The 18185-nt window shown below is 43.1% G+C and overlaps 1 protein-coding gene across 10 annotated transcripts in view; it reads right to left on the reverse strand.

Moving 5' to 3' along the window:
• Window positions 1–654: 654 nt before the first annotated feature.
• Window positions 655–18185, reverse strand: part of RAPGEF6 (Rap guanine nucleotide exchange factor 6) — a 133408-nt gene continuing 115877 nt past the window's right edge. For 8 of the 10 annotated variants that reach the window (XM_074883243.1, XM_074883244.1, XM_074883242.1 and 5 more), the window contains 5 exons: window positions 17058–17171; window positions 12594–12819; window positions 10151–10662; window positions 6478–6789; window positions 655–4835 (listed from right to left, as the gene is read on the reverse strand). In XM_074883243.1, coding sequence (XP_074739344.1) covers window positions 4810–4835; window positions 6478–6789; window positions 10151–10662; window positions 12594–12819; window positions 17058–17171 — 1190 coding nt within the window. In that variant the 3' untranslated portion in view covers window positions 655–4809. The remainder of the gene's footprint in view (window positions 4836–6477; window positions 6790–10150; window positions 10663–12593; window positions 12820–17057; window positions 17172–18185) is intronic. The other 2 variants (XM_074883249.1, XM_074883252.1) reach the window with 1 other exon arrangement.

Raw genomic sequence — 18185 nt, forward strand, 5'->3', positions numbered from 1 at the left:
TGTATTTTACAGGGTGTTGCAGTCTGCAAGGCGCAGTTTGAAGCTCGGTGGCATTTCTGTGTCCGGCTTTGTCTCGCTCCAGTGTTTCTGGGTTCGATGGGGAAACAGCAAGAATGGGGGGAAAAGGGGTAAAAAAGATGTGAGTCCCTGTCCCTGGGAGCAGGGCCCCCCTGCAGGTTGTGTGGCTGTCGGTGTCCCCGAGATGATCCCCATGTCACATCCCAGTGAGGGCTCCGGCGCTGGATGGAGCTGCAGACAGACAGGAGGGGACACGGTGGCCGGGAATGGGGACTTGGAGTGGGGGGCTGGTTGGTCTGGGGGTGGGGGACAGACAGGGAGGATGGTGAGGGGCCGTGGCACGAAGCACCGAGTGCTGCTGGCAAGGGCACAGGCACACACCAACGCGTGATGCTCATCCAGCTGCTCCCACCCCGGTGCAAGTGGAGCGGGGGGGGGCACAAAGGCAAAGCCAGAGGGGCCATCACTTACTGCAAGGACAAAAATAAAAAAAAATAAAAAAAAAAATAAAAAATCACTCGGCTGCTGCTCCTCACCCAGCACGGGGTCAGCAACGCTCCTGCCAGGCTCTCCCCTCCCCGCACCAACACGGCTCCTGCCTGACGCTGGCTGCCAGGAAAGATCTGCTGAAAACAGTTAATATATGTAGATTGTTTATTGATTCCAACATATTAATAGATTGGATAATAAACAGTACTTTTAAACATTCTCTTAACCAAAAATATAACAAATATTTACAATCACTCGGTAAAAATACAAAAAGCATACAGAGGCACTGTCTTTCTAAAAGACATAAGTGTAAGAGGTATCAAAAAATAGGAGACAAACATTGCTTGTTACAGAATACTTTACAATCACTGACTTGTGCAGTACAATTGCTATTGGAATATCATTACATCTGTGCAGTTTTGCCAATATGCTCACATATTCAGAATTTAATTAATACCAAGCTAAACTGCATTCCAGGTATATCAAAAATAAAGATAAAACAATAAAAAGCACAACATAAGCAAAAGCTGGGTTGGGAATTCAAGGTAGATTACCCTCTATACAAGCGTTCTAAAATATAATGTGTAAAGCTTTTCTAAAGAGAGAGTATCCCTTTTTTCTCCTGTTTTTGTGAAGGCAGTGGTAAGTTTATCCTTAAAAAAAAAAAAAAAAATCCTAATTCTAATGTTGTATAAAAACTTAAATGACAGGGTCGTATTTCCACTGTTGCCTGCGATGAAATGACCTGGGAGATGATGAAAGAGGTTTTGCAACACCGGTGATGCCACGGAGGCTCCTTCTGCAAGTGGCATCGCCCACAGGTTCAGCCCTTGGGGAATGGCGACACCCTCTGCCTCTGGCAGGTGCAGGCAGGGTACAGGCAGGGTACAGGCAGCCCTCAGTGGGCTCTGACCATCTCCCAGGGAAGAATCACTCACCTCTGTGAAGCTCCTTATGTGAGCAAAGGCAAAATAAAGGAGCCTGGGAAGCAGCAGGCTGCCCGTTGTCAGCAAACACCCACCCGTTCCTGCACATCCACACGGCAAAAACACTTACTGCAAGTACCTGCCTTCCCTTTATTCTGTGTATTCAGGAGATGGAACCAGTCCTCAGAGGCTCAGGGATCTCATTTTCCCCTTTCTGCAACTGGAGAGGCCAATTAAAAGTTTACAAACCCGCACTGCTTTTTCAGGAACTACTTGGAAGTTGAAATTTTATAAAGCATAATGAAACACTGTATGGTTAAATCACAAACAGCTGAAACGCACCTTTTCACCCCCGAGTCAAGAGCAAACAAACAGCAGAAAGGGAGCAAACCCAGGTGTGGCAGTGGAAGAACGTGACATGAGGCATTTTAACTGTTCACCAAACCCAGAGCCCGAGTCAGAGGGACCCGGTGGAGGTACCAAGTCAGGAATCTGTGACCCAGAAGACAGCGCTTCAGTAAAGCGGTGCACAACAGGCACTAACACCATCTTACTTCCATTTGAATCACTGAAAAAAGGGATAATGTCTCTTCAAATCCATACCAGACACACTACATTTGGCTACCGGCCCCGATCAATGTGATCGGTTGATTTAAAAACAAACAAACAAACAAAAATCCCAGCAAGGACCAGCAGAGGCAAGCCACACTGTGCGAGGCAGGAGAAGCAGAAGTAATAGCTCATCTGTCCATAGTTTATGCATGATTTATTTACACCAGCTGAATTGGATAGTAGGAAAATAGGATTAGCAAGACTTTCACTCACTTTAAAAACTTTTCAGCGGCCTGGAAAGCCCTGCAGAACAGACGGATGCTGTTGATGTGCAAACACCACGTTTCAGTGGGTCATTTATTCAACTGCTCTTTCTTGGCTGCCAGAGGAGGCCCCAACCCCGCTCCCTGGCGGAGCTTTACCGCACCCTCCAGTCAGCACTATTGGGCTTTTGGGGAAAAAGGAAGTCACTTTAGTAACAACCCCTCACCCCTCAGACTTTTGTTCAACAGGCTGGAATAAACTACAGCTCAACACCCGAGGTCACGGGATCCACACGAGTCGATTTTCCTGGCACAACACAGATGATTTTCTGACGAAACACGAAGCCTGTTGCGCACTCCACGCAGAAGTTAACAAGCAACTACAGCTGACAGTGGGATTGCTAGGGCTTGGATTTATATCCCACGAAAATATCAATTTAACAGTTATATTATCAACATTACATGTGCTGAAAATAATCGCTCTGCCCTGCATTGCTTTGACACTTACATTAATCTTTATTCATTAAGGCCTGTGCAGGTTCATTATATTCATTAAGGCCTCGAAAAAGCAAAATGCATTTATTATGATATATCTCAACTGGGTTTTAATATATTTTTTTCAATCATTTGCTCCTCAGATACTTGTGCCAAAAATCCATACAGCCAACCGACCAGTTATGAATTCGGCGGCCCTTCCTCAGCATCGCTGTTCGTTTACGGCTTCCAAATCCCAATCAAGGTGGGGAAGTTCCAGCCACATGGAAATACTGAACCTGGCACCGCTCCGAACGCAGACACAGGCCGGGTCAGACACCTTCACCCGGGAGCATCAGTCCCAAGCTGCTATGGGGAAAGCACATCAAAGGCGCTGGGTTGTTTTTGGTACTTGTGTCATTTGCAGAAAATGTTGCATTCACCTTGCACCCCCTGCACACATACAGAAAAAAACCCAAACCTTAAAGCTTTTCACAACTATGGATATAGAAATCATTTTTGAGGCACTGTAAAAATGACAAACATCTTTCTAGCTTAGGCTGTAAACATCACAACAAAGATTTACAATTAAATGTTTAAATACATATTCACACATTCATGTCCAATTTTAACACTAGAATGGGGCATCATGTGCTAGAAGAAAGAAAGAAAGAAACTGCAGGTATTTCCAGTTTTACCCCTCTGCGCTCTGGCTGGCTAAGCAAAATCAAAAGAAGCAATTTATTTGACCGTAGTCAAAACTGGAGGATCACGTGTTAATACTGGCTGGCGGCAAGTCAAAACTGTCATTGACATCAACACCGCCAGGATTTTTACTTAGGATTTAAAAAACATTTTGAGATCATCTGTATTTTCCAGATGCACACAAAAGGGTTTTTTAAGCCGTCATAAAATGCATTATACTCTTACACAGGCATTATGTCATTTAATATTCCGTTTCACAAAGTTTACTGTGAAATGAAGGTGATTTATAATTTTTTTTCTTTTTTTTAAAAGATAACCTTTGCACCTAAATCCTGTGCAAGTCTGGTAAAAGGCCAGAACGTGTGGGATGATCTTAAAACCCACAACACACAGTTTAGTTTTGGTTTCTAGCAACACGCTTTGCATGCTGAACTCTGCAGGGCAAAACCTGGCGAAAGCTCTTTTGGGAAAGCTTCAAACTCCGCCAAGAGCTCCCTGTGAGCTCCGGCTTCCACACTTCAAACCATCACTGAACAGGGGAGGAGAGAACCAACTATTGCCTTAGTTGGCTGGCAGCTAAAAAAATTCCAAAAATACTTCAAGGGTGGAGGGTTTTTGCTCTGTCCGTGTAGGAGGGGAGCGGCAGGCGGCACGCTGCTCTGCCAGGCTTTGTGCTCTATTTGTATTTAATCTAAAACCACACTAAAAATCTACGTATTTCTGCACCTGATAATGTCCCGTTCCTAGGGTTTTTTTGTTTAGTTTGAGAACACGACAGTTTATGTGTAGCTAATTTACTATCACATTGACTAAACATTTATATCAGCCAACCAGAGCACTGCCAACACAAATAAAGGAAATTCCCATGAAAAAAAAAAATTAAATTAATAAATTATTTTTAGATACTTCAGCAACGTCCTTTGCTTTTGCTGATATTTTGATATAATTTTTTAAAGTTCATAAAATAACACTCTTAGACTTATAATGGTCATGTAGAAAATAACAACGATGGAAAACTACCGCAGGATTATATGGTATCATACAGAAGAATGCTTCTGAGTTTCAAGTGGTGGTGACAACTGGTCCTCCCAAATGCACGAAGTCTGGGCCGTCTCCGGACACCAACGTCGGCATCCAGGTAGTCAGTACACTCCTTGGAAATGGTTTGCTATTTCTCAGGCAGAAATAGCCTTCTGAGGCGGCGGTAGGCTGAGGAAAGGTAGAGAGACGTGATCCAACCCGTTCCATCTCGTCCGTGACAGAGGCAAACGCAGCGTTGGAGGTTAGTAGCAGCAAGTCGTTAGCGTTCGCTAACAGAATCGTGTGGTCCTTCTCCCCACATCCCTTGTGTTGTGAAGTGGTTTACATAAATAGCCCGATGGTTAGACTGCTGATACTTGTTCGTCTTCTGCAAAACAAGAAAAAAAAATAGTAAATGATTCCATCGGTCGCCTGCCTCGGACGCAGAGGGTACAGCACAGTACCCAGTTATTGGGTTACGGTGGTTCTGTGAAGACCTCACTACACTTCATCGTGATGTTTGCACGGTCTTAATCATCGACCACAACAAATTCAGTACTACCCTTTATCAAATCCTCAAGCAGTCTGAGGCATTAGTCATACAATAAAGAAGTATTACAAAACAGAAAATCCCAGATCCTCCAAAAAATTATTCGCATGCAGCTCCCAATATCCCAAGAGCTACGGATTTGGGAGAAAAGCCACTAAATTACTTCCCTTCATGCAGTGTGCATTGTATCCCAAATAAAATTAACCAAGCACTTTAAAAATAGTAAAATAGGTGTATCTAAAAGTGTATGGTTAAATTTAGTTTAGAAAAATTTGGATTAAAGTGTTTGAAGCAATTACTTCCTTATTTTCACATCAAAAACATTTAATATCATAACTGAATTAATGCTGGGCAACTTTACGTTTTACCATAAGTTTGAACTGCAATACTAATATATATGTTAAATACTGTTTATATATTTTAAAGGGCCAAGATAGGATCATTTTGCATCAGATATTGTTTTAATCTAAATCCACACTCATTTTAAGCCAGACTGAAATTGAAGGAACCGACCACAACATTCTAATAAAAAAAATGAGTTCACTAGCAAAGGTACAGAGAGATCACATCAGTGCGTAGGTATTAAAAGCAAATCAGCAGATAAACAATTAAGTAGAAATTCCCCTAACTTGAAGTTAGTTTTGACACACTGTAAGAGCAGTCTTTTTCAGAAAAATCTCTTGCATTTTGGTCACCTGATACGTGCTGTGCTCGGCAGCACTGGCTGTTGCTTCAAACAAGATCATGAAATATTTAACTGGAAGGGACACTGTCAGGCCAAGCTGGGCTGAGAAGTCAGGTTTTATCAAATGCACCTTTCAGAAGAACAGAAATTCACTGTTATTTTGTTCAACATTTTTAAACTCAGATCTCCAGAAATCTCTGTTGAGGAATAAGGCAGCTTAATGCCAGCCCATGAGAATGCAAATGTGAAAGGAGTTGAGTTGTACAACCACCCACCAAATCCACATTCAAAATACTCGGTTTAGATCATCATCCTGACACCATCCTAACCAGTGGGACATCAGTTAATCAACCCAGAGGGGCCTGAGTTTTTCCACATGTAATTTATAGCCTGACAGTGTCCCTTAAAGTCATCATCACCACTGAGAGGGGACAGATTTTAGAGAAAAGTAGTATCTACATGCTCTTAAGTGTCTCAGTTGTGCTTTGGGAGATCTCATATGCGTATTTTTATATATATATATTTATTTATATATAATTTAGAGTCTGTTCAGTGTCAACATGCTTTTTCTAAAGGGAAGGCTTTTTTTTTTTTTTAAACGTGTATATACACGCATACATATATGCACGTCTATACAGCCACACAAACATACTTGCACCTTTAGAGATTAATCAACTTTTAATCTCCGAGAATGACCAAGAGAAAGCCCAGAACATTGTTGTGAAGTACACACTGCACAGACCAGATTCACACAGCAGTTCACTTAACATCTACCGAGTCAGGTGTTGCACATACCATCCTCTTCACTATCTGCGTCAGTCATATCTGCTAGTTTGGGGTTGGACGGCTGCCGACTATGCCACTGAGGCATCTTCGATGAAATACAGGCCACCGGTTCACTACCGAGAGGAGCTGATGAAAGTCTAGAGAGGTCACTGTGCAGCATCTTTGACCTCTGCACTGCCACACTATAGTCTGGAGGTTTTAGGTGTGGGTGGTGGGGCGATCCTTCCTTTATGTCCGCTAAAGAAATCCCCATATATCCTGGAGGGGTGGGCGGTGGCTCCCTATACCTATCGTCCTTCTTAGGTGAGGTGACACAGTACACTGGCACAAGAAATAAGCAATGGAAATGTTAAAGAAGAAAACAAAGGAAACAAAACGTTAAAAAATCATGAAATGTTACAATGGCAAAACAGAAACTGATAACAAAATGCAAATGCAGAAACACTGGTTATAACGACAGCAGCAGATATTTACGCTTTCATTTATGTTTTCTACTTATTTTAAGAAGTCAGAGTAGCAACAGAACCCACAAACTCGTTAGGCGAGAGGCCAATCGAGCTGCAACAGGACTGTAACCTTCTCTAGGCTCAGCTCCTTACGCTCCCTACCCCCGCAGTGCACCCCGGGAGGGACCACGAGCCAGCACGGCAGCGCTGCCGGCTGAGGCTGCTCCCCCTCTCCTCACAGGCTGGAAAATGGAAACACAAGGAATTAAGGCAACTAGCCCAAAGTTACTTTGCCCAGCGTGCTACAGACCGATAGCAAGAACTGTTGGTTGACTTCAGCAACATCCACCTCCTCACCCACCAGTGGCTTAACAGAAATTCATTGTAATAAAATATCCCTGGATCAATTCACGTGTAATCAGACATTAAACCATCCCATCGGCTATGCTACAGGAAGAAAAAAACCCTAATAATCACATGAAGGTGCTCCTATGAGCAAACCGTATCCAGAGCCTGCATTTTCTAACAGTAAACGGTGGCTTATCATGTCCGTGGTTTCCTTCCCCATTCACCAGCAGTTCAGGTCACACAGGCTCTTAAACCAAAGCTTAACTTTTTTTTAAGTTCCCTCCCCTCCCACCCACCCCCCAGGTCTGGGGCTCATGTGCATGTTAAATTGGGCTTTTGCCATGTACATGTTGCAACAGGAGAGTTTCAAAGCTAGGGTAATTTTTAAAATCTATGAGTTGAGTGAATTTGCATTCTTCTTGTTAAACAGTTTTTCATTTTAAACAGTGCATGCTCATTACAGCTTCATTTATTTCAGCAACTGTAATATTTTCTTATCTTACGAGAACGCGAAAGGGTGAAAATAAAGGAGCATTTCTTATTGTGTTGTGGACTTGTGCAATTCTGGGTGCTGGTATTAGGAACAAGAGCTGGTTCATACTCAATGGCCTCAGTTCATGCTTGGGCTTATAGGAAAATAAACAAAACCAAATTCACACAGTTTGGGGTTTAGGCACAGGCAGAGATTTATACTGCTGATTTATGGGAATCGTTTTTATTGAGCTAGCATTTCAGTGGGCCCCTATGAGAAAGCAGGGGAAGCGAAGGAGGCTTTCATCTCCCTGAAGGGATGGGGATGGGCTGGGTCCTCCGAGCAAACCCCCCACCTTCGGTCTTCATTGGTTTTGCAGAAGGACTGACAAGGGTGGGTATATTCTCCTTTAAAGGAGAAAGCTTCAGGCTTCCTAGAGCTAGTATCTAGCCTACTGTAATAACAAAAGTAGGAATAATGTGCTCTTCTGTAAAGTTCCAATTCATAATATTTTACAAATGCTATCAAAATAAAACATTCTAAGAGCATTTGATGCCCACAGCATTAAGTGTCCATAATTTGTCACACACACACACACACCCCCCTGCCCCCAGTCTCAGGAGGTTACAAAACCCTTTCACAAGGAATCCCCCTTCCCAAGCAGCTGATTACTCAAATATTCACTTCGTAAAGAAAATAGGGTGAAATTCCGCACAGCGGTTAAGGGAAACGTTAACTAAAAGGCAGCAATGTAAATTTTGATGTCTACTGTAGGTAAAAGCTAGGAAAGAGTCTTTCCCTTTGGATGCACAGCACAGGCCCGCCGCCCTTCCACACCTCCCCTACGGCGCAGCACAGGCTGCCACAAGAAACCCTCCACGTTAGAGGGCAGAGATGCGCGTGAAGTCACGAAGCCATCGTGTTTATGGATTCTGCCAAGACCACGTTCTGCTGTCAGTACGTGGGCAGTGCCTTTCCAGCTCTGTTCTAAAGGTTTCAGGCAAGAAAGCTTGTGCCAATTTTTTTGGGGGGGACTATTCATCACCAGCACTCATTAAGCAAACGAACTGAAGATTCTTGTTTACAATATTCTGAACTCATGCAGTCATTACAGACCCTGGCAACAAGCTGTTTGTAGAGAATAAGCAAAAGGTGAAATGAAGTGACAGTATCTTTGGCATATTGTATGAAGGTGAACAGCGAACAGATTTGCATTTGCAAACCAGAAATTATATCCACCTGTATCAGATCTTTGCTAAAGTAGACATATGCATGCTCTACCGAAGTACGGTGCTGAGTGTTTCTTACCTCTGTGCTATGACTGTACAAAGGAGGCAAGCTATATGGTGCTTCAATAAATTATGAAGAATTCAAAAGAATTAAAAAGAAGGGGAAGAGCTGTGAGCATAGAATAGCTAACATGCCATCTCCTAAAACAGCTCAGAGGCTCATGAGCAGCTTTGAAAGGCTACAGGGGCAGAGCACATGCACAGGAGTGAGCTGTGAGCAAGTTTCCTGCAAGGCTTCCCCATGCTGCCTTTCTCCTACAAAGCCAAGGAGGAGGAACGCAATCCAAGACCTCCACCCTTACGTGCCATGTTTATTCAGGCAATTACCTTTGATAACAAAAACCCCTCCAGCAATCTAGTCAGTAATTAAATTGCATTTCAGCTGCACCCTGGACTTACAGTCTAGAAAGCTTTGCGCTCCGTGTTTTATCTTGTTCCTAATCCAGTTCCTTTAGTTTTGGCTGCTAAACTCACCAGGACAGGGGGAGAACATCTTGCTCAGTAGAGCTAAGCATCTCTGAAAAGACATTTTATATGTTTTTCTCCTTTCATATGCAGCCAAACTGCAGCTGTATAACCAAATAAATGCCAGTTTAACATAGCAAAGACAGAAAGGACATCTGCTTTGCCCTTGAGCTTCCAGAGACTGAAGTCCTGTGGATGAAAGGTGCGCCGGCTCCAGAGAGGCAGGAGAGCTCTGTACCACTCAGCAGTCATGCTCCTCCCTCTCAGGCTCATGGAAAGTCTGTATTACATGCACTTCAAGAAGCCATGCTTCTTGCTCCTTGCCAGAGGAACGTCTACAGTGATGAGTGTTTCCAAAATCATCCAAAAAAATAAAAGGTCGTACTACAGAGAGGAACTGCTTGACATTTTCATGAAGACAGTTCTCCTGGAGACCCATAAAGTGACTGGGAAGCGCACTGGTTTATTACTTCAATTTTCCTAATGCAAAAGAAGGTGGCTTGAAAACACACTGTCTGCGTAGTGTTCTGATTAAAACCACATGTAAAGCTGAATTTAACATGCCATCCAGGCCCCAGACCTGCTGATGTCATTTCTTAACAACTTAATATCAAAATGAGAAACAGATGTAGAAGCTTCCATAAGCTGTTGGCTTGGCTTACCTATCAGGCCTTTTTCTGTACTCGAAGTAACAGTTTTGTAAGTTGTATCAGCGCCTGGTTTAGAGTCCAAAACCTCCGTCTGCTCTGCTGTAGAGTTCTCCAGCCCCCTCCGCTTAATTGTCCCATAGTTTGTTTCGTAGGTGTCTGACAGCGAACTGGAGGAGGCCCAGCTCTGCCGAGACTGATCGAGCTCCACGCTGGCTTTCGACTGCCTGTTGGTTTTGGAAAAGGCTTCAGAATACAAATAAGCCTCCTCAGAGTAACAGTTTGTGGGATCAACTTCAGCTATAGGTCCGTCCAGCTGGGTGTGACGGTAAGAATTGAGGAGATCCCAGCTCTTCTGGTTTGGGATATTCTGGAAGTTGTCATGAGAACTACTTGAGCATGAAGTCCAGCTTCCCCGGCCGCTATCTGCTGCCTCTACCATGATATGTTCATGGGAGATCTCCTCGCTGCTCATGGAGGATGTGAAAGCCATCCCTCTGATGAGAGCAGGCCTAGTGATTGACCAGCTACATTTGAAAACAACAGAGATCAGAAAAAAGAAAACACCTCATAAGCTTTTAAAATAGAGAGTGACATACTTGGAGACAATTATCTGGTTTTAAAGACAACTAAACTCTGGTTTTAAAACAGGTAGGCAGCAAGGTCAAGGCACACGGGAGCACTGTCAAGAGACACTGTTATTCCCGACTCATTACTGCAGACGGCAGCAGGGAAGTTATCCCCAAGGGAGTAACAAGTCTGCAAGAGGCATTTACAGGCTCGACCCCAGATCCATAAAAATCTGGCCCATGGAATCTCTCCTCTATCAACTACAGCAAGACAGTGCCTGACAGAAAATTACCTCTTAGTTTCATGCTACTACCACCCTTCTCTTTGCATTTATAAACTAAAACCAAACCAAATATGTAGAATAAAAACCAACCCCTTCACTGGCAGTAACATAAAGTTGTTTAGACAGAGTGGAGGTAGTTGTATTTCAATTAACACTTGGAAATACTTGGCATAAATTACATTCGTGGAAACAATCTGAAGTGACAGATTCTGAAAACTGAAGTACAAAATTTCTTGTTTAAAGAAATGGCTGCTAAAAGCTCTAATCACTGTTAATGCATAATTAAGGGGAAAGAAAAAGCAAGATTTGCATTAATTTAGAATACATGAAGTTACAATTACTAGACATTATTCAAGGCTCTGAACTATTTCTGGTTAGGGTAACAAATGCATGGGCAGCACAACACTGAAATTCAACACTATCCCTCAGCAGTTTACTGTCACGTTGTGAAATCTTAGATATGTGCAAACAACTTCTTTCTCCTTGCTTTTCTATAAGTTCTAGCATAAAAACTGCTTTCTGCCCTCCAAAACTCACTGAAACTAAGGCATAAAGGAACAACCACAATCTGCTTTTAACTGGCAAAGAGAAGAGGGAGTTAGAGAGCAGCAGCATCCTTGGTGCCATTCGGTACTCCGGCCACCGCTGAAGGTGGCCTCTCCCAGCCATGTCGCTCAGGACACTGCTCCTGCTCTGACAAAACTCTCTGCAGGTGTTATGCCTTTTAAAAAAAGGGAAGTATTTTCATTTAGGAAGCACATCTTTAAATTCCCATTTTAGCCCAATGAAATAAACTGAATCACTAATTTCATAAGAGCTGCATCGCTTTAGCAAAGCATACACTGATAAGCTTTTTTACAGGGGAGAGAACACCACAGAATACTGGTGTATGATAATCAATTATCCAGAAACAACATACAGCTCTTTAGAGTTCAATCATAAAAACCTTATAATGCTTTAGAGATGAGCCGTAAGAATTAGTAAGGAGCAACTCCAATGACTTGGATCCGTAACATCTGAGAACAGAATACACTATTCCCAAGAAATCCTTAAATCCTACGGATCAAGGCTTAACATCTAGTAAGACAAAACCAAAAACTTCCAGTTCAAAGTGGCATCTCAGGACAAGTTCTCATTGCACTAAAGCAGTAAGACCTTGCGTGTGGAAACTCTGAGGAAGACAGTGGCAGAAAGTTTCCAGTCTGCCTAAGCAACAAATAACAATGGAAGGCCTTAAAAACTGCATTAGAGAATGTGAAGTGACTGGCACTGCTGACTCAGAACTGACAATATCCTGTTCCTGTCCTGCTGTCTCTCGCTATTACATTAATTTGTTAAGTATCATCCCAGCTTTTAACACATTTGCAAGTATCCTGCAAGAGACGTCCACCTGAACCCCACCGATGGGAACAAGCTGTTGTACACCCAAGTAATACTGTCAGTTTTTTGGGAACACACACTCTTCCCATAGAGAGCAGGCAGTACTCCAGCTTCTAGCAAGAGCTTAATAACCACAGTTCAGTGCCTAACCGTGCCCTGACCAAAGCCTCGTTACCCCTTCTAACACCAGGACACCAAGCCCAACCAAAACCAGCTGCGTCTTACCCTGGGCACGGCTGGCCGTAATCAGCCAGTGGCTGAGGATGCTCTTTTCTCTCTGCTCCTCCCGAATCCACCACAATGAGGGACTGGGACAAACTCCTCTCGTCCTGCAGCGCTGCCGACATCGAGTCCACAGAGCAGTTGCTCACGATGCTGGACCGGGATGAAATCTCACTGTGACTGGAGTCTGAGAAGTTATCGGATTTAGTGGAAGGTATGAGGGCGTAGCCTAGAGGAGAGGAGAAGAGAACATCCTGGTCAAAGAGCAATTCAAATTTCCTAGGTACAACAACAAAGTATTGACACACATTTCAGCAAGGACAGTTACCAGAAAAAATAATCAAACCCTGCTTACATCCAATCAGCCCACTGAAGTTTTTATGGTACTGTCAGCATCTAGCACTGCAATTTATTAATGCAAGTCTGGTGACACCAGTAACCTACCTGCAACTCCACTACTCTCCAGACCAGGTTAAACCTACATAAACAGGATCAACAGCATGAAGTGTGGGTGAATAGACCAGATCTTTCCAATTCTGCAAGTGCTGAGTCCTCTAGAATAGATGCAGTGCATTTCCCACTGTCCCGTTGCCCGACTGTTGTGAGAGACTCAAAAAAAGATTTTGGCAGTGGATGAGGAGGTGCTGACTAAGGTAAAAGCCAGCTATTAGCACTCGGGGACTAGCCATATGGTCCATTTCAGTTTTATAATCTGTTCCAAAATGAACAGAGGAGGAAGCAAAAGCGGGAAATACAATTTTGGCCGGAGCTGGACTAGACGCCAGCATTGCTCCCGCAGAAGGGCAAGAGCTGAAGACCTCACCAGTTTCAGAGCAAAATATATAATACATTTTTCTGCTTGGCTTACCCTCAAATAACTTCTTTCAAACACAAATAACGTATATAGCCCCATATATCCAACACCTCCTCTTCCTAGTACCTGGAGTGAACATAAAAGAGAATTCTAGACTGAGGGCTTCCACAGGCTCTGGCTACGTATGTCCTGCAGACACTTCTGCTGGTATAGCTGAAGTGATTCCAGATGGGGCACCTGTCCCCACACTGCACCAGAAAAAGCCCTTAGTATGGACAACTTAACTAATTTATTTTGATGACCTTAGAGAAGCAGGGAAAGAATTGAAACGAACTGAACTGGGCAAAGTGCACCTGGGCTGGCCCTGAGGGAAATCACACTCAGGTCCTTTGGGTTTAGTGACTGGTCTCCCTCCACACAGGGCAACCTCAAAGTTGAACCATGTATCCAAGAGCACTGTCTGAATGTTTCTTGAACACCGACAGGCTTGGGGCCATGACCGCTTCCCTGGGCAGCTTGTTCCAGTGCCTGACCAGCCCCTCAGTGAAGAACTTTTTCCCTAATATCCAAACTGAACTTCCAGCTTTAAGCCACTCCCAGGCATCCTACCACCAGACACCAGAGGGAAGAGATCAGCACCTCCCTCTCCGCTCCGCCTCGTGAGGAGGGTGCAGACAGCCACGAAGGCATCCTTCAGTCTCCTCTGCTCTAAGCTGAGCAGACCAAGTGACCTCAGCCACTCCTCCTAAGTCACGGTCTCTAGTCCTCTCACCACCTCTGTTGCCCTCATCTGGACACATGTCAATATTTTTATAGCCTCCTTCTATTGTGGAGCCCCAAACTGCACACAGCACCCGAGGTGAGGCCACATCGACACTGAATATAGCAGGACAACCTCTTCTTTTGACTGGTTCACTGCACGTCCAGAATGACGCTGTCCTGGGTGCAGAATCTGGCATTTATTCATTATATTTCATAGCGTTGGTGACTGCTCAGCACTCTCATCTATCAAGATGTCTCTGTAAGGCCTCTCTACCCTGGAAGAAATCAACAGTTCCTCCTAATTTAGCATTGTCAACAAACTTACTTGTGTGCACTCAACTCCCTGTGTCCAGGTCATCAATAAAAACACGCTGAAGAGCACTGGCCCTAAAATTGAGTCCTAGGGAGCACCACTGGTGACTGGTTGCCAGCCAGATGGTGCCCCATTTACTACAGCTCCTTGGGACTGACCCTTCAAGCCAACTGTTTGCCCACAGTATTGGGTACACACTGGACATTTTGTCCAGAAGGATACTGTGAGAGGCAGTAGCAAAACCTTTGCTAAAATCCCAAACACCCACATCTGCTGCCTTCCCTTCACCTTCCAGGCAGGTAATCTTATCTTAAAAGGATATTAAATTAGTAAGGCATGATCCCCCCTTCACGAACCCATGTCGGCTTTGGCTCATGACCACATTGTAACTTCCAGAATAATCTTCTCCATCACTTTAGCTGGCACTGAAGTGAGACTGACAGGCTTATTACCAGGATCTTCTTTCTTGCCTTCCTTGAAAACTGGAATAACATTTGCTAGCTTCCAGTTGACTGGGACCTTCTCCAGAGTCCCAAGATCATTGATAAATAACTGAGAGAGGTCTAGCAATAACATCAGCTGGCTCTTTCAGTGCCCTGGGATGAATCCCATCAGGCCCCATAGACTTATGTGCCTTCAGCTGCAGCAGCAAATTTAGGATGTTCAGATTTCCAGCTCTCTGGAGTATTCATCTCTTTAGATAAGTCCATGCACCATCTTACGGGCAGACCAAAGTTCATCCTCTCATGCTGTCTGCCAGGCAACAAAATTGAGAGGTGTCTGTTAAATTGGTTTTGCTTTTTTTTTTTTTTTAAATAAAAAAACCCAAAACATTTTGCCTCCAATAACTCTCTGGCCCACAGTTGTGTTTTGTTCCCCTTTATGAAGGCAAAAGTCTTGGGATTAATGACTGTGGTGGTGTTTTGGGGTTTTTTAAAATATAAAATTTTTTTTCTTTAAGCTCTCAATGAGTTTCTCTATAGCAAAACCACTGCACGTCAGGAAATAATATCCCTGCCTTCACTGGGAGAAAACAGTCTATGATATGCCTTACGTTATGTGCATAAAATTACAAAATTAGAACCTTTATTTGAAAATACAGGATCATCAACTACTTCACGTATAGGTAAACAAGATCTGTAAATTAATCAAAACACGGTCTTTCTTTACAGGAGACCATATAATAATACACTGTTGACACAGCCCTCAGATAAGCATTTTTTCCCAAATTCCTGTCAATCACTCCATTTCTCACTTCATTTCTACCTCCCTGTGCCTTTGAGCTGGATTGCCATGTATTTACATCAATTAGGTGAAAACGTGAAATGACCAGGCAGTGTGAAAGCCGTGCCAGTGGTACACACAACGTAATACAGAAGATTGATGCCCTTAAGTCCATAAAAATACAGAGGTCATATAACATGGCATCTGGAGCCACCGGTATATGTGCCACTGAGCATACAGCTCAGAATTGGAGAGATTTCACAGCTTAAGCTTGATTATTGCTGTAAGATTTTAAGAGCAAATATGAGCATTAAACATCAGTATTATCAAACTAAAAAAAAACTGAATTATGAATGAAAAAAAAGTATTTAAGACCAGTATTTTTAAGATTAAATTTCAGTTTCCTTCCCTTTGACAATAATTAATGCCTCACATTTTTTACCCTAATGAACTCCATAAAATTAACACAACTGTACTGCAGTGACAAACCTTCTCACAGTACACCTTAATTTTAAGACACTCTTCAAGAACCTCAAAGATCTGGAGAAAAAACGGGCTCCTCTTCATTAAAGAGACTAAAGTAATTAAATAACAGCACACGTATATAAACAAGACTAAACGCAAGTCTTCGCTGGGCTGACAAGGTCAGCAAAAGATGTGACCAGTGCAACTGTACACCAAGGCTTGAAGTGAGCACTCGATTTACATCACGAGGGACTGTCCAGAGTCTAATTAAGAGTGTGGCAGAACTTACTGTTTCATTGGCATTTGCGAAACACTAAGTAACAGAACTGTCACTGTACCTGTTCCTTGATTTTCTAAACTTCACATTATTGTCTTCACTGCACTGTAAGGGTGATTAGCTATAAATAACTGACCCAAATATCTGGAAGGGAAGCACACACAGCTTAAACATGTAAATGAATACTGCTAAAATAACTTGGATAATATCAGTATATCTGACACAAAGTGGACATCACAGTCTTTCTTCTAAAAATACATCATATAGTCTTCCTCCTCCTTCTAGACTTCACGCATAGGCAGTAAGATGTCCACAGATTGCTGTTGCTATAGATACTTGCTGTACTCAGAGTATCACTGTCTTTCTCCTTTTGGTTTTCACTCCCTTCTGAGGCTTCAATGTGCTCTGCTTTCCTTTTTGCAGTAAAAGCTGTTCTTTCCCTGGAGAAGCTTCTTTCCCTAAGTCTTTTAAACAGGGGTCCCTTCGTTCTCCTGTGCTCACGCTCAGCTTCTGCCTTTTCACTCTCATCCTCTCCTTCTCCCTTTTCACTTATGCCAGAACTGTCTCTCGCGTTGACAATCATCCAAATTTTCTTTTGTAAATAAGCCCCACCTATTCCATAGCTGCGCTGTCCACTGTTCTTGTTGCTGGTTTCACTGGCAAGTGATGAGGAAGAGCCAGAGAGGTTCATCTGACTGCAGTTATCCGACCTTTGGATGTTACCAACTACAATACAGAACACAGAGGCAGATCCTGGTAAGTGATGAGATAAATAACGGCAAAAATAACATCCTGATTTTAAAACCTTTCTTCTTCAATCCTATTTGCATATCACTTGGGTATAGCTCAAAAGAAAATGACATCTAAGATTAAGTGGAATGTGTTCATGCCTAAAACGATGTCTTTCCGCTCTCTGTGAAGCACCTAATTTTAGTTCAATGAGCTGTTAGCACTACACATACAACAGGGTATGGATCACCTCAATCAAATGAGATCAGTGCTAAAAATATGCTGAAAGCAAGTTGAATTAATGAAATAATCCCAAGGAAACAAAATATTCTTTTCAAAGAACCAGATGAAAGTTAACAAAAATAACATGTTTATAAGCGATGCTCAAAAAATCTCAGTGGAGCTAAGTTTGGCAACCCAAGTAATTAAGCTTCTTATACATATGCTGTGTTTAAGTACAATAAGTGGCATTCTCCTAAAGGAAACAGTATCTTGTGAAGGCAGAAGTGGACGGACCAGCACGATCTCCCACTGAAAAGGGTGAGAAGATGCAGAAAGTCGCCATGCCATGCCATGCTAATCCAGTGGCTTTGGGCTGTCAGTGAGTCAAAAGCAGCACAGAAGGGAGGGAGAAATGCCTTACACCGTTCAGCACTGACCACACTGGCTGACTACAGAGTGCTGGTAAGAGATTTCAAATGAATTCCCATCCAAGGTTGACTAATGATGAAGTGATGCAGGTCTTTTAAGACGAAGACATCAAAAATAAAGGGATTCTCAGGGCATCATGATAGACAGGGGTGTATACAAAGCCCTGTGCACAAGAACAAAAATATGAATAGCAACTTGAGGATTTAGATGGATGCACTACTGTTGCAGCTATCAAAACCCTCTGTTCTGGAGAACTGTGACAGCAGTTTATCTCCAATTCCATCTCATCACCCAATATTCCAGCTACCTTAAGCAAAAACGTAAGATGTCTCAACAGTCACAGTTTCTGTGCAACACCGT

The sequence above is a fragment of the Strix uralensis genome, chromosome 14, assembly GCF_047716275.1.
Source record: "Strix uralensis isolate ZFMK-TIS-50842 chromosome 14, bStrUra1, whole genome shotgun sequence".
Taxonomy (NCBI): Eukaryota; Metazoa; Chordata; class Aves; order Strigiformes; family Strigidae; genus Strix; species Strix uralensis.